Genomic DNA, 14,573 nt, shown 5'->3' with positions numbered 1-14,573 from the left:
ATCAGGTTACATATAACGGAATTACACGCTTTTAAACATCCAAATATCCCTAGACATGCTCTTTTGACTGCCCACAAGCTCCAACGCCAGCTACGTCAACTTCTCAACCTCTCCCAGTCACATCTCCAACTCAACACGTCAACCTCACAGTTAAGCCTTTCTCCGCTTGCCCTTCTTCTCAGCAGCATCAGCACCCGTAGAATTACCCTCCCCAGCCCCCGCCAACATGGCATCTAAAACGTCCGGGTTCGCACCATACACATCTTGCGACGCAGACTTGACCTTCTTGGGGTCCTGCTTGCCGATAGCCGGCACAGACGTAGCCAGGAATTCCTGAAACGGCTTGGGAACAAAGCGGCCCGTCTCGTCAAACCATGACGCAAAGGATTTTGAGACCTCAATGGATTGAGGTTCGCCGGTTTTGCCCTCGACTATGACGGTTACGTAGTACGTCGGGTCGTTCTTCTTGGTATTTGTGCGGATTGTAATCTACGCTTGTTAGTGTTGCGCAGGATGGCAAAGAAGTGATCACGAGGTACCTGTTCCCCTGAAGGAGCCTTTCCTTGGTAGACAGTTCCCTTTTCTACCATCGACATCCAAAAGGTAAGGAAGCCATTGAGCAGGGCGTATATGGCGACTGCTCCGGCAGTGTAGTATTTCGTGTTTTCGAAGCCGAATTTGTAGTCCCATCCGAAACAGGCGGCTGCGATGAGGAATGCGCCGTATCCGAGGGCCAGTCGCACGTCGGTTAGGAAGTGAGATTGCTTGAATTTGAGGGAGTTGAGGTAGTTGGGGAGCGCATCATCGGAGGTGTTTTTGAGATCTTCGGTTGTTAGCCACCTTATGTCGCCGCCAAGAGATTAACTGTGACTAGAGGAGACTTACCTGCGAGATTGTACACACTAATCTTTTCTGTAGCCATGACTGCGGTTGAATTGGCAAATTGCTGGCTGCTTGCTTAGAGGTCAATGAAAGAATGGCAAGGCGAAGTGTCCTTCAGATGGCAATGGTCCGTGTATGTAAGTCAACCGTGGGGCTGGAAGGGAGAGCTGTCCTTACCAGGTGTTCTTGATGTGGTGCAGATCCAAATGGGGAAGGCGGTGGCGGCACCAACCAAGCTCCACGATGGGGTGAGCTTGGTGCTGTCCTGTGCGTAAGTTGCTTCCATCCCGACCATCACCTCCTCCATCGAATCGACAGCCGACGAGCGCGCCGAATCGTTCAATTGCTTCTGGCTTCTGTTTTTGCTTCTGCTAGACATCGATTCAAGTCCCTTCACGATGGCGCAACTCCCCGTGCAGACCCTCCATCGGGATCCCCAGCTATTGTACGTCCGACAATTCGCGACTCTTCACCCGTCAAGCCCGCAATGTGATATTAACCATGCCTCAGCTACTGGATCCTGATCCCCATTACCGTCGTGATGGTTCTCACTGGTGTTCTCCGTCACTACGCCTCCGTCCTCATGGCCACGGCGCCCAAGAAGCTCGACGCCAGGGGCATGCGGGAGCAACGGGCTCTAGCTCATGGCGTGACCCTCCGTTCCAACTACCACGTTCTCTCGCAAAAGTCCTTTGAGCAGCGTCGCGAGACTCTTTGCGCTGGCTACGAGTCTGGCGCATACCTCAAGGAGCCGGACCGCAAGGGCCAACCACCCGCGAACCCGCTCACCGATCCCGGTGCGATGGATGGCATGATGGGCATGATGAAGAACAATATGGCTATGATTATCCCGAATACGCTTATCATGAGCTGGATTAATGCATTTTTCAGCGGTTATGTCATTAGTATGTTTGGTGGATTACCCATAACTTTACAGCGGGCTAACCGGAGACAGTGAAACTGCCATTCCCCATCACCATCAAGTTCAAGAGCATGCTGCAGGCTGGTGTGCAGACCAAGGATATGGACCCCCGCTGGATGTCGAGTATCAGTTGGTACTTCCTCTGCATCTTTGGTCTGCAGTTTGTCTACGTCTTTCTCCTCGGAAGCGATAATGGTGAGTTTCTCATTCCCCATTTTCATTGTAATGCCCTAACATTCTAGTAGCTGCCAGTCAGATGGCTCAACAAATGGCCGCCCAGCAAATGCCAATGAACCCCATGGGTGGCCCTGGCCAGGACCCCGACAAGCAGTTCAAGGCTGAGGCTGAGAATTTGGCCGTCATCGAGCACTACTCGGTGTTGGATGACGTTGAAGAGCGCCTTCTTCAGGGTATCAAGTCGTAGATTCATGCTAGATAGACAAAACAATGTACAAGATCCAATGCCACCCATTCCTGCGCCTACTAATGCCTAATAATGCCTCCTTTGAACGCGTTAAGCGCCGTCCCACCATAGACATGCGCCCAAGCCCTCACGAGCCATGCTGCCCTTGATCTTGTATGGAGTCTTGGCCGGCGCATCCTCCGCTTGCGTTGGTCCCGCTGGTGTCTGGTCATGCCACTCCTCATCAATGACCTGAAACCGGACCATTTCGTGGTTATCGTAAAACAGCCGGTCTCCTTCAATGTTCCAGATCCAGAGCTGCTCACTGTGGTTACTGCCAGCCTGTTAGCAAAACCATCTCATGGACCCAGCCGCACCGAAGCACATACTATTCTGCACCCTGTGGCAATTCCTCAAAGGGAATGAAGATATCGTCAAAGAAATCCGTCCTCAAGTTGATGCCTGCCGGAGTTGAACTACGTATTCTGCCGAGCATGACTTCACCCTTGAATGGACGGAAGACCACCATTCGAAATTCGACTGTTTCGTCAGCTCAAGCTATTAACGACACCGGATTCCGGGCTTCATACCATTTACGTTAACTAGACCTGTTCCATGACCTATTAGGCCTTCTGAGGACCAGAGAATGTCGTAAAGGCATATGCATAGTCCGATCTTTTGAATGACCTGGTCTAGGATTAACTTTTGCAAACGATGCCGGTTCAGGGATAAACGAAGGCATACCTTGTTGGAATATTTGGCATTAATGTTATCCTCAATAGCGACTATACTGTGCTTTGAAAAGTCTTCGGGTGCAATTTGCACCAAGTCTGAGATTTTGGTCTGCAGATGAGATTGTTAGTGTTGCTTGAGTGACAGAGCCTAGAGACAAGGCAGTGGCTCACTAGGATGAACATGGTGAATGGACTCTTCTTTGGTGCTCCCGACGGGAGAAAAGAAGCCCAATCAGGTAATCCTTGTAGTAAAACCACTTGTATTCGATCAAAATACTTCAAAATCTGAGGAGTTCCAACGCCTGGTTTCGATGTTGAACTCGCTTCCGTTCAACCAATCAACTCGAGCTTGAGCCGGAAGGTCAAAAATCGCAAAGTTGGGAGCTGCATTCTGCCGTGTCCGACCTCGACCAAATACCTTCACCGCCTTCTGTGTCCAGACACCTTCTCCACCATGCAGACTCACTGGCCCCCAACACCGAAACAATCTCCAGCCAGGCACCTTTTCTCGTGTCTTGTCCGTCCATCCGTCTGTACTCCGACGCAAAGGTCAACGACGGGAAGCTCCTGACCGCCGTCAAGAGTTTGCTTGCCTCCCGTTGCTTTTTCTCTTCTCACCTTCTATTTTTCCAGCTTCTCCTCCTCCAGTCTGTACTTGCGTTCTTGGTTTTCGTCCACTGAGTCCTTGTTGGGGTTGTAACCTGTTTTTGCTGTTGCATATTTCTTGTCTCGAGATCTGTCATCTCCACGCACCTCGTCTGCTCCAAGCGGTTGTTTGAATACATACGACACAAAAGTTGTGCTTGGCCCTTCAGTTATTTGATATACGGACAAGTGTTCCGTTATTGCACCGCAAGCAGCAGCTGCTTCTCTCAGTCGCCATGTCTGGCTATGGCTATGGTCCGCCGCCTCCTCCACCGCCGCCAAGTTCTGGCTACTCGCATCCGGCCGCTTCATATCCCCATCAAGGACAAAGCAGAGGAGGTGGGGGATTTCAAGGTTCTCGGGGTCGCGGCGGCCAGTATCCCCGTTCTCGAGATCATCATGGTCCTCCCCAGGCTCAGTACGAATATGCTGGCCAACCATATCCCTCACATCATCAAGCTTCGTACGCCGGGTCGCATGCTCCTGTAGGCGGTTATCCGCCTCAAGCATCACATTGGCCTTCAGATCATGGCGCTCATGCTCCCCATGGCACACATCCCCACGCCCCTGCACCGCTCTCTGCTTCCAACTATCACCCTGGCTATGGTCCCCAAGCCTATCCGCCATCGGCTCAGCACTCGCAACCACCGGCGTATGGTTCAACACAACCTTACGGCCAGCCATATCAGGGGCATCCAGCTCAAAATGCACCACATTGGACTCCCCAAGGTCCGCCGCAGCCTCCACACTACTCAAATACTCGCGGTCGGGGAGGGTATGCCGATCGTGGCGGTTCAAAGTCACATATAGGAGGAGCTGTTCGTCATGGATATGACCATGAGCCCGCGCCTGCGGCAGCGGCGCCATACGGCCAGCCGTATCCTCATGACCCCCGTGCTCCCCAATTTCCCCCAGCTTCGTTTCCCTATTCCGGTCCTCCTCCTCCGCCATCTTCGTCACGTCATGATGGATATTTTGGCCATCACCAGAGAAGAGGCGGCCGAGGTGGCGGGCACAGAGATGCCGTGCGTGGCCGTGGTGGCCACCACAACAATCACCACCATAACAAAAATCGCAATAACAAGCCACACAATAACGACAACAAGCCCAAAGCAGACCCACCCTCAGTTGGAAAGAAGAAGAAGCGTAAGGTGAACACTCTCGGCCTAACTCCAGGGGTGGAGTCTGAATCTGAGGATGACGAGGGCGAGGAGAAGGCACTCACCGACTTGATTGGTGCTGAAACCCTTCAGTGAGTTAACCAAACGCACCTGTGCCGACGAATCGAGGATCGTGTACTAACTTTACCGTCAGAATCAGTGATGTTGCGTCATTCCTAGCAGAAAGACGAAAGAATTATCCCACAAAGGCTCGTGTGGAGGCAAAGAAGGCTGTCGAAGTGGCAAAAAAGGACCAAGACAAAACTGCTGAGCTTGAAAAGCAGGCAGACAAGCTACGGAAGCAACTTCGCAAGGTCGAATTCTCCATCAAGCGAAAGCGAGAGCAGGGAGATGAAGGAGATGAAATGAGAGATCCATCTGAGGGCTCGGACGACGAGAAGCCAGAAGTCATGTCTTCTCGTGTACAGACCGCACCACCACCCCCTCCTGCCAAGAAAGCGGATGTATCTCGCCACTGCAAATATTATTCCACTGGCGGTACATGTGGGAAGAAGGGCAAGTGCCGCTTCGTTCACGATCCTGAGGTTAGGGAGGCAGCGATCAAGGAACGTGAAGCTAACAACGGCCGCTTAACGATTCAGCAACGGCTGATTCTGAATGACAAGGAACAAGAGGACTTGACAGTTCTTCAGTCCATCCAGTACCTACGGCAGAAGGGTATCATGACGTCTACGGGTAATGAGACGGACGAACAAGAAGGACAAGAGGAGAAAGGTGCAGGACCAGAGAAGAGCAAGGACAACACCCAAGCGGATGTGGCGCCAGTGCCCGCGACGTCTCGGTCAAGTCTTCTCCCTGCTGCTCCACCGTCTCTACCACCTCCACCGGTGAAGAAAGAATCCAACACGCCGCATCAGAGTAATTCCCAGCCTTCGAGTATCCCTAGTGCTGATAGTGCCAGCGACTCAGGGGTGAAGCATTACGAGGGGTGGTTGTTGCAGCCTTATGGTAGTGCGAATGGCGATAAGTCGAAGACTGATGATCTGCCTTGATGTTGTAATTTTTGGTCAACAAAATGTGTTAATATAACTTGTTTGTTTTGTATTCTCCAGTGAGCTCCACGTTCGAGGTTTTGTGGACTGTGTACGTGGACAGCCCAGGCATTTTGTTACTTGGGGCTTCAATCCAGTGTCTATTTATGTGAATGGATATGACAAGACTATGTCTCGGCACCTGTGGAGCGTTCCCTTGCGATGGACTTGGTTAAATATCTATAAAGCGATCGAATCCGATTCCAATATTGAGACATGTTGGTAATGGAATCGATTGCTTGGCCGTTGTATAAATTGTCAACGGTATAATGCAGAGATATATTCTTGTTTGATTTTTGTTACTAGACGAGACTTATTTCCTAAGCTTGTGATCTCCCACCAAAGCATTCAGGGTGAAACATGTTTCGGGATGTCCAAAATTTGTCATTCTACTATCTGAACCACGCTGTGATGGCAAAACCTCATCAATGCTAGCTACGAAAGAATGACGCCTAAAGTGTTGACGAATGAATGAAAGCAATACAAAACTCCATCGCTAATGACTATATCTCTCCAAGCACATTATAAAGGACCTTCTGAAACGCCGGTTCCTGCCACTGCCAATCTGCACACTTCCTCGTCCTGAAAATAGGTAAAGAAACGACATTAACGTCATGAAGAAAAATAAGTGCTCATTGCATGGAGCAAAGCCTAACGTCTCCTTGCGCGTAACGCTTCGAACGCCTTGCGCTTGCGATCTTCCTTGGCGGCCTTGAGACTCTTCTCTATGCGTTCTTCCTCTTGATCTTCCCTGCGGCCAATAAACTCAGCCCGGCGCTCTTCTTGATCAAGTTCATCCAGTCCGGCTTCCATGTCCGAAGATCCTTCTGAATCGTAGTCGTACCGGGGACCGCGACCGCCTTCGTCTTCCTCGTCGTCATACTCGATGAAATCGTCCAGCTCTTCGTCGTAATCGTCCTCGTAGCGGGAGTTCTTGGATGTGCTGTGCCGAGGGGCGTTGAGCAACGCTCCACCGCGAGGTGCGTCCTTCCGGACTGGGTTTCCTGGCTTCGGTCTCGCCGTTCCTGTGTAACCTGTCGTGGCTTGTGCTGCCTTTTTAATCTTCTTGGCTGCCTCTTCCTCTGCTGCTGCTGCCGTGGAAGCGGCTACTTTGCCACGACCTGCGGGTGGTCGGGCACCAGCACCTCCACGGGGATCTTTCGAGTTCTTCATTGGCGGCCTGTGTCCGTTTATGCCGTTCCGCTGGCCAGGTTTTGATGTTCCCGTGTATGCGACTGGATTTCGTGATTTCGACGGCGCTACAGCTGGTGGTTCGTCTCGGGTCTTCTTTATAGTGCCTTTCTCGACCTTCTTGTGTTGGATTTTGCCGACTTGGCCCATCGCGGCTTGGGCCCTTTGTCCACGAGCCAAAATCTCGGCAAATGATCCCTTCTTTGGCGGCGCTTTTGGTGGTGCAGGGGCAGGCGCCGGAGCAGGTCGACTTGCGAGTCCTGGTTTCGATGTTTTCGGTGTGGAACTCACATTGCTGGCAGGTGTGTTGCCAGGTCGGGAGCTGCCGGTATATGGTCGCTGAAGAGGAGTTGACTTATTGGTACCTGGCCGTGGTGCTTGCCCAGTCACCCCAGGTGGTGTCGTTCGACGAGGGGTTTTCAAGGCATCGCCGCGTAGATCGTCGTCAGGTTTGCGTTTACTTGGAATCGAGTTTGTCCTTTTGAGTACTGCGGCTGCCGCAGCGGCTGACTTGTCGCCGCCGCTGATTTGGGCTAACAAATCTCCAATCTTTATTTGATGTTAGTAAAACAAAAGAGGCGAAAGTTGAAGGTACCCTGAGTGAAATAGCGTGAGCACGCACCGGCATTGTGGCTGCCTTTTGGCAAGCTATCTTCGTGGATAGCACCCAGCCAGTAATCCAGAGCAAGACTGATATTAATGGGAAAATGTGGTTTGGCTGGCGTTTCTCTGCTCCTCTGGTTCCCTCTCTCCCGCAGCAGGCAGGCGTTGGTATTTATGCAACGCAAGGCATGGAATAGATGGTAAGGAGCAGCGGTCTTATCTCGATGGTTATCGTGAATCGATTGTCTGGTGCGACAACCTGGTGCCGGGGCGTTTAGCAACCGTTCTAAATCAAAATAACGATGCGCTGCTGCAGTAGGGAAAGATGCAGAAGCGCTACAGACACCAGGACAGCCTGCTACACTCTCCCAGAAAAGGTGAAGATGGAATAAACGAAGCAGAAAAGCCGCGTTGGCATGAGTGCCGTGGCCACCTTAAGACATTGCGCTTTGGGCAAACGGGCTGCCAGACTTGCGCCACAAGAACTCGGAGCAAAATCGGGCACGTGATGCCCAACTTTTTTTTTGCCAGACAAGGAGACCCTTGTGGCTGTGTAATGTGGCTAGTAAGATGACGCCTGTAAGGTACGTACCGGTTTCAGCCCCCACTCTGAACCACACTCCGCCCTAAGATTGTCCTCGCTAATCACGTTTTTGTCGCCCACAGGATTGCAAAATTGGCATGCCACTTTTGTGTTGTGCAGCTCCGCCAACTTTTTCAGTTTGTTCCATCTCCAACCACCACCACACCCGAACTCGAAGTCTTCAGTCTCCGCCCAACTTGCGGTTAAATTGATTGATTTCTCGTGTTTCTTTACACTTAAACTGTGAGTAGCAATTCTTGCGTTCTTCGCTTTGCGCAACCAGTCCCTGTCTTGACGGCTGTAACACCGACTCTGGCGCATTCCTTATCCCGAATATTGATACACCTTGTTTCGTGACCCCAGTACTGACCAAGGTTGTTTATCACATCAGTCACCACCTTCAAAATGAAGCACCTCGCAGCTTACCTCCTCCTCGGCCTCGCCGGCAACAACTCCCCTTCCGCCAAGGACATCAAGAACGTCCTCTCTGCCGTTGGTATTGAGGCCGATGATGACCGCTTGAAGGCTCTCCTCTCCGAGCTTGAGGGCAAGGACGTCTCCGAGGTATGAACCGACTTACACTCCGAACACAACAATCGCATCTGCAATGCTAACATGTTGAACAGCTCATTGCTGCCGGTTCCGAGAAGCTCGCTTCCGTTCCCTCTGGCGGTGCTGGCGGTGCCGCCGCTGCTGGTGGCGCTGCTGCCGCCGGTGGTGCTGCCGCTGATGCTCCCGCTGAGGAGAAGGAGGAGGAGAAGGAGGAGTCTGATGAGGACATGGGTTTCGGTCTCTTCGACTAAGCGGTTTCCTTGGAGAAGCTTGCACGGTTATGACGTCCCACGAATTTTCGGAAAAGTTCTGGTCTGGTTGTGCGACGACTCTTCAGCGTCTTGTACTGGGCGTAGGAGACTCGGTTGCTCATGGGTTGGGTTGGCGGGCTGTCTAGTAACAGGCGTGATAGACCTCGGTCCATGAAATTTACGACTTGCAATTTTCTGAATATTGGCTCATATGTTTTTGTGATGTTTTTATTGTCTAACATTGTGGTATAAGCTACATGAAACAGATTCCCAACGCCGCGCTAATGCAACAGAATTAAACTATTCTCGATATTAAACCCAGCAGTATTACCGCTTTATCCACGATGACGGCCTATAAGACGCCTCTTCTTCTCCGGTCCACGAAAACCTCGGCGACAGGTGAGCGTCCGCCATGGCTGCTGGATAACTCGGGAGCAGAGTATGTCTTGGGTCTGGCGAAGCTGGTAATTCTACTGGAAACTGCCACTGCGGAGCGACTTGATTGCCTTGTGTGGAACATATTATCGGTGAGAGGTGTAAACTTGTAGGGGAAACTTGGCTGCTATCGTGTTAGTGACGTTGAGCATAAGCGAATAAACCGGACAACATACAAGGTTTGTTGAGTCCCACACGAAGTTTCGGAGTCGACTGCAGAAACAGGCTCGTTGTGAGTATTGACAACAGTTGCGGTTGCATCTGATGACCAAGAGTGTTCTCTATGCAGTGCTGGGGCTTCTTGTAGAACAGGTTGCGATGTTTGTTGCACACCTTGCTGCTGCTCAGGGGGGTTGGGCGAGCTCAACAACCACTGGTGATGTCCATCGTGTATCATCGTGTTTCTTCCCCATTTCTGTTCCTCCACAGCAGATAACATGTCTCCCATGCAGCGGTTGCACTTGAACCAATGTCTGCTGCAGAAGAGGGCGAGTGATACTGCAATGAGAACGACGATAGTAGCGCCTACTGTTACGAAAACGACAACGAGGCATAGTTGGGCGCTGGTTTCGCTAGTCGTATATTCTCGGCTGTACTTCGTCGCGGATGACTTTGAGTCTGGTCCATTCGTGTGTTCAGGAAGTGTAGTCGTAGTAACTGGAAGGACAACATCAACCCAAGTCTGTATCCAAAATCAGCAATCTTGTCCGTACTCAGCAACCAAACCCTACTAACCACATCTCCTGTTTCAACACGAGGCAAAGCCGCCAAAGTCGTCTCTGGTGGCTGTATCGACGATAATATACTCGGCAATCTCGACGCATCTCTCACAGCTAACTTGTCCGCACGGGCCGTGGCCGCCACCAATATTGACAACAACACCTGGAACACGAATATAAAAGTCGCCATGATGCTCTGCGTCCCGCGCCAAGTTAACAGCGGAAATAAAAGAAACTTGAGTCTTGCTCAAGATTAATTACCAAAAATCATAGATACTCCAACGAGAAAACAACAAGAGCCAATTCCTTAAAGCCGCAGCAAAGGGGCCACTTATAACCAAACTCATCCTCACATCCCCACGGTCACACAAAAAAGAGTACGACTTGGTCAGCGCTCAAGTTTCACACCTTTAATTGGTTTCATGGCAACTTCTCCAGTGGTATCCATACGACGCTTCCAAACTTTTCTCTGGCAAGGATGTAACAGGCAGACACCCGTTGGGGCAAGCTTTTCTGGTGCGCGCTTCTTTGTTAGGGTCGAGGGTTCTAGCCTTGGGAGGAGCTTGGACCAGGAGGGCCGGTTCAACAAAGCCGGAAACGGTAGATGATACACTTGCTTTTGTGAGGGTAGTTCCCGCGTGGGCAGTTTTGACACACACTGTGGGGAGGATGGTGATACGAACTACGGAGGGTTATGGAGGATGTCGGGCTAATGTGACGGGATGTAGCGGCACGGGCAGCGAGGCGAGGCAGGAACCCGTGTGGGGAGAAGATGGGGGTGAGGGTTTTGATGTGGTATTGGGTATGATTTGTGGCCGGGGGAGAGGTGGTTTGCCGGATGAGGGTTTTGGTGTTTCTGGTGGGTTGATGGGGTTTTTTCGTGGTGATGGACTCTGCTGATTGGTTTTATGAGTTTGAAGGGAATGGAGTTGAGTGAATTTCAGTTTGTAATTTGATATGTATAATGGCCGGAATTGTAGTTCTCTCCACTGGTAGTTTCATGAGATCATATCAACATCGTGAGAGTTCACATCACGGCATATACCAAAGCCCGGAGTATTCAACATCACGGGTTCATAACTCCATCAACATGTAATTCGCAACTCATCTCCGTTCCCCCCAACCCATAACAGTTAAACACACCATGCCATTACCAATGAACACCAACAAACGCATACACAACTCCACAAAGTCCAACCCGTCCCACACATTCCATCCAAACCACAACGAACCCGCAAACAGGCAACCAAGAAGCATTTCATCCTCCCAACAAAGAAAAAACCAAGGTGGACACAAACTCCCCAAAACCTCAAAACCTCCCCCCACGCATAAACCAGCCTTCCACGCCTCATCGTCACGCCCAAACCCTACAACTTCCATTCCAGAAGCCGCCACTGTGGACATTTTTTCCCAACGCTAAAAATACAAAAACATCATCCATCTCGGTGAAGGAAACAATGCACTTTCGAATACAGGCCCCGCCCGAAAGCTGCAAGTAGTATAACGCAAGGTGCTCAGATCAGGTTCCGGCCCGGTAGCGTGGAACGTTGCAGGAGGAAAATATATTACGTGCGTGATACTCAAAGAAGGTAGCCGAGATTGCGGTTATCGTTGAACGTGGTGATGATGGGTCTTCATGTGATGGTGCCTGTCGAAAGTTCTTTGTTGGAAGGGGGACTTATAGATTGTGCCTGACGGGTTCTTTGCATGTTTACAAAGGGGGGGTTTGAAGCTGACGTGCAGGCCTCGTGGTTGAGCTAGGACGACGTGATGCTTCTAGAAGTGGATTAGGTAGACGAGAACTATGACCGCAGGGCAGCCGAGTGTTGAAAGACGCTTCGGTGGGAACTTTTGAGAAAAGGGCAGCATTAGGAATATCGCAGCGTTGACGTCAATGGTTGGGATAGTCAGTGAACACTGGATGATGCATTCTGTCCATATGGCAGGCTTAGACATGTTTCTCAACGGGATACAAAATTGGTCGACACTTTTCATTCGCCGCGATTCGTAACTTAATATACATTTAACAGGGCAACCCAATGCCCATGCAACTATGAATACGGGTAATATCTCTTTCGCCGATGCCCTTGCCGATGCCCTTGGGAATCAGTCGCATTCTATACCTGTTGTTGACCAACCCCCTTCACCACTGTCTATGATATCTGTACAATACACACACTCATTGCGTTTTCGACTTTGGCAACTTGGACGCCACCAGGCCGCTGTCCACCAGCAGTTTCCAGAAACACCACAAGTAACACATTATGAAACCAGCACAACCGACGCCAACATTGGCCACCACCCATAAATCCGGCTTATCGACAGGAGGGGGCACACAGGCATTGACGACATGCCAGACACCCATAAAAGCGTAGAAACAACCATGAATGATAGCCGTCGCCCACTGCTTTGGTGCAGGTCCTGCCTCCATGAAGGGGGCAGTCCAACACAACGGAGGCAGGCCCACAAGATACGCCCACAGAAGCGTCAGGACAGTATAAGGCACAGTGAGATCTACCCTGCTCAGCAAAGGGAACATAGTCCACGCTCCGAGAAGATTGGCAAATCCAACCCATGATCGTGTATCACCATTGAGTCCCTGCTTTCCAGCAAGCAACAGAGTCATTGGCATCAGGGGCAGAAGAACGCTCTTTTCATGCACCTGGTAGCTGAACAGGAAGAATCCCCAAGCCGTGGTCGCAAAAGCTAGAGGCAAAATCTTCTTCTCTGGTCGAATGAGGAGCACAAGATTCGGCGGGATGATGGATAGGAGCGTCGCGCCGAGTGCTGCCTTTTGTAATAGGTCTGTCGGCAAATTGCGAAGCTTTATGACAACATTCAAGGCGCACCAAAAGTTGGCGACCTTGTCTTCAAACAACCCTCTTGAGAATGGGAAGATACGGTGGACCATCTGGATCATTTGCTCCACCACGGCATAAAGAGCAGAGCGGGTATCAAGATAATGAGCAACAAACGGGAACAACGGAAGCGGTGGTGGAGGTCCGTCCAGGTCTGGTCGTGAATCGATTCCTTGGTGTCTGTCATACAGAGTGCCAATAATCAGAGGTAACACCAAAACAGCGAATGAAGCAACTGTCACCAGTGCAATGCCAACCAACCGGGTGATGTTTATACGTGGCTGCATGCACTTTCCTAGCAGGTAGGCAAAGACAGTGAACGCATAGTACAGTGCCATTTGTTTGAATCCGAGGGCGGCAACAAAGAAGACGGCAGCCCACTTGTATCTTTCGGCTAGCATGCTGTTGATGCTTGCGAGGACAAGGCCAAGCATAACGGTGTTGTACTGAAAGTGAATGTGGTCGATGAGGATCGTGGCCGGTTGCATGAGAATGGCAACAAGAGCTACAGAGCTGGTCCAAGTAGACACGCCATTCAGCCTGCTGTATCGTCGGGCAAACACTACAACTGCCGGGATGTAAATGAGATATTCAGAGATAATGACGGTGGCTCTCATGAAAATCTTCAAGGTCGGATCGTCGGAGCCTCGAGAGGTAAAGAGTGCGAACCAGGAGGGCTCAATTAAGCCTCCAATCTTGCCCATGACCCAGCTATGATATGCCGTGAGAGGCGGATAATCAAGCCCCCACCATTGAAGATCGTGAAAATACCATTGTGAGATGGGAAGATGCGTCGTTAGCTCCATCCAGTGTCGCTGTGCTTCGTAGTCGCCAAACATGGGAGGACGTTGGAAACCTTGGCGCATAGTAGATTAGCCTTGCGAAAAGGATTTGGGTAATCTGCTCAAGAAGCACTCACCTGAATACCCCCAAAAGCCTGCTGCCCATCGAAACAGCCCGACAACCATCAAAACTGCTGGCAACACCTCCCATTGAGTAGACGAGGTCCGGGCCGGCCACAGGAACGCCGCCAAGGGGAAGGATGGAGCTCGCACCAAAGCTTCGAACCGCGTTCGTGTAAGCTTGTCGCCGCCATTGCCATCGCCAGTCTTCAGTTTGCGCCTGGGCTTGTGTGGTGATGGACTTGGCCCTGCCATTGTGACGACGGCGGAGCGGACGAGTTCAATGCGAGATTGTGCCCGTGATGCCCATTGACTTGGGGATTGGCTAGAGTCTGGGGAAGGATGGTGGTGGTGGTTGAAGCACCCTGAATTCTGGAGTCGTGCTCAAGTGGACAGGGATGGACAACGCTGAACATTGAACAGATAGCTGGATTGGATTTGTGGTTGGCTTCGGTGGGGCTTTTCTCTGGTTCAATTCCGACGTCAGTCAAGCTCAGAGCTCCATCGACGCAAAGCAAGCTCATGTGCTTCTCTGCAGAAAACTGTGGACCAAAGCACTGCATGAATACAGCCAAGACCTTAGACTCCAACCGCGTGGCAGCCATCCATCTTGACCTTTTGCCTTCATGTTGTTGAATCTCATACACTTGGATAAACACCAGCGGAAGCTGCCTCCATAGC

At 51.1% G+C, this 14,573-nt stretch overlaps 7 protein-coding genes across 7 annotated transcripts; 3 read left to right on the top strand and 4 right to left on the bottom strand.

The window, feature by feature from the left end:
- Positions 1–150: 150 nt before the first annotated feature.
- On the bottom strand, positions 151–922 carry VFPPC_04256 (signal peptidase complex component; the record flags this gene model as incomplete). Its single annotated transcript, XM_018283637.1, has 3 exons — positions 151–489; positions 540–823; positions 886–922. 3 exons carry the CDS (start codon positions 920–922, stop codon positions 151–153), a joined length of 660 nt encoding a protein of 219 aa, XP_018144781.1.
- A 358-nt stretch (positions 923–1,280) lies between these two features.
- VFPPC_13598 (hypothetical protein) lies at positions 1,281–2,228 on the top strand (the record flags this gene model as incomplete). The annotated part of the gene is made up of 4 exons (XM_018291373.1): positions 1,281–1,327; positions 1,393–1,787; positions 1,838–1,999; positions 2,050–2,228. The coding sequence occupies 4 exons, from the start codon at positions 1,281–1,283 to the stop codon at positions 2,226–2,228; spliced, it is 783 nt and encodes a 260-aa protein (XP_018144780.1).
- Positions 2,229–2,318: 90 nt separating this feature from the next.
- On the bottom strand, positions 2,319–3,124 carry VFPPC_13597 (RNA polymerase III subunit Rpc25; the record flags this gene model as incomplete). The annotated part of the gene is made up of 5 exons (XM_018291372.1): positions 2,319–2,541; positions 2,597–2,747; positions 2,798–2,894; positions 2,952–3,050; positions 3,113–3,124. 5 exons carry the CDS (start codon positions 3,122–3,124, stop codon positions 2,319–2,321), a joined length of 582 nt encoding a protein of 193 aa, XP_018144779.1.
- A 1,482-nt stretch (positions 3,125–4,606) lies between these two features.
- On the top strand, positions 4,607–5,759 carry VFPPC_13596 (zinc finger domain-containing protein; the record flags this gene model as incomplete). The annotated part of the gene is made up of 3 exons (XM_018291371.1): positions 4,607–4,624; positions 4,693–4,838; positions 4,901–5,759. 3 exons carry the CDS (start codon positions 4,607–4,609, stop codon positions 5,757–5,759), a joined length of 1,023 nt encoding a protein of 340 aa, XP_018144778.1.
- Positions 5,760–6,449: 690 nt separating this feature from the next.
- Positions 6,450–7,617, bottom strand: VFPPC_13595 (Chromatin SPT2; the record flags this gene model as incomplete). The annotated part of the gene is made up of 2 exons (XM_018291370.1): positions 6,450–7,538; positions 7,612–7,617. The coding sequence occupies 2 exons, from the start codon at positions 7,615–7,617 to the stop codon at positions 6,450–6,452; spliced, it is 1,095 nt and encodes a 364-aa protein (XP_018144777.1).
- Positions 7,618–8,580: 963 nt separating this feature from the next.
- On the top strand, positions 8,581–8,978 carry VFPPC_13594 (60s acidic ribosomal protein domain-containing protein; the record flags this gene model as incomplete). Its single annotated transcript, XM_018291369.1, has 2 exons — positions 8,581–8,739; positions 8,802–8,978. 2 exons carry the CDS (start codon positions 8,581–8,583, stop codon positions 8,976–8,978), a joined length of 336 nt encoding a protein of 111 aa, XP_018144776.1.
- Positions 8,979–12,311: 3,333 nt separating this feature from the next.
- VFPPC_04254 (glucosyltransferase) lies at positions 12,312–14,147 on the bottom strand (the record flags this gene model as incomplete). The annotated part of the gene is made up of 2 exons (XM_018283636.1): positions 12,312–13,846; positions 13,910–14,147. 2 exons carry the CDS (start codon positions 14,145–14,147, stop codon positions 12,312–12,314), a joined length of 1,773 nt encoding a protein of 590 aa, XP_018144775.1.
- Positions 14,148–14,573: the final 426 nt, after the last annotated feature.

This window comes from Pochonia chlamydosporia, chromosome 3 (genome assembly GCF_001653235.2).
Source record: "Pochonia chlamydosporia 170 chromosome 3, whole genome shotgun sequence".
NCBI classification, from domain to species: Eukaryota; Fungi; Ascomycota; class Sordariomycetes; order Hypocreales; family Clavicipitaceae; genus Pochonia; species Pochonia chlamydosporia.
The sequence above is the reverse complement of the archived record's forward strand: the minus strand, read 5'-3'. Positions and strand labels throughout refer to the sequence as shown.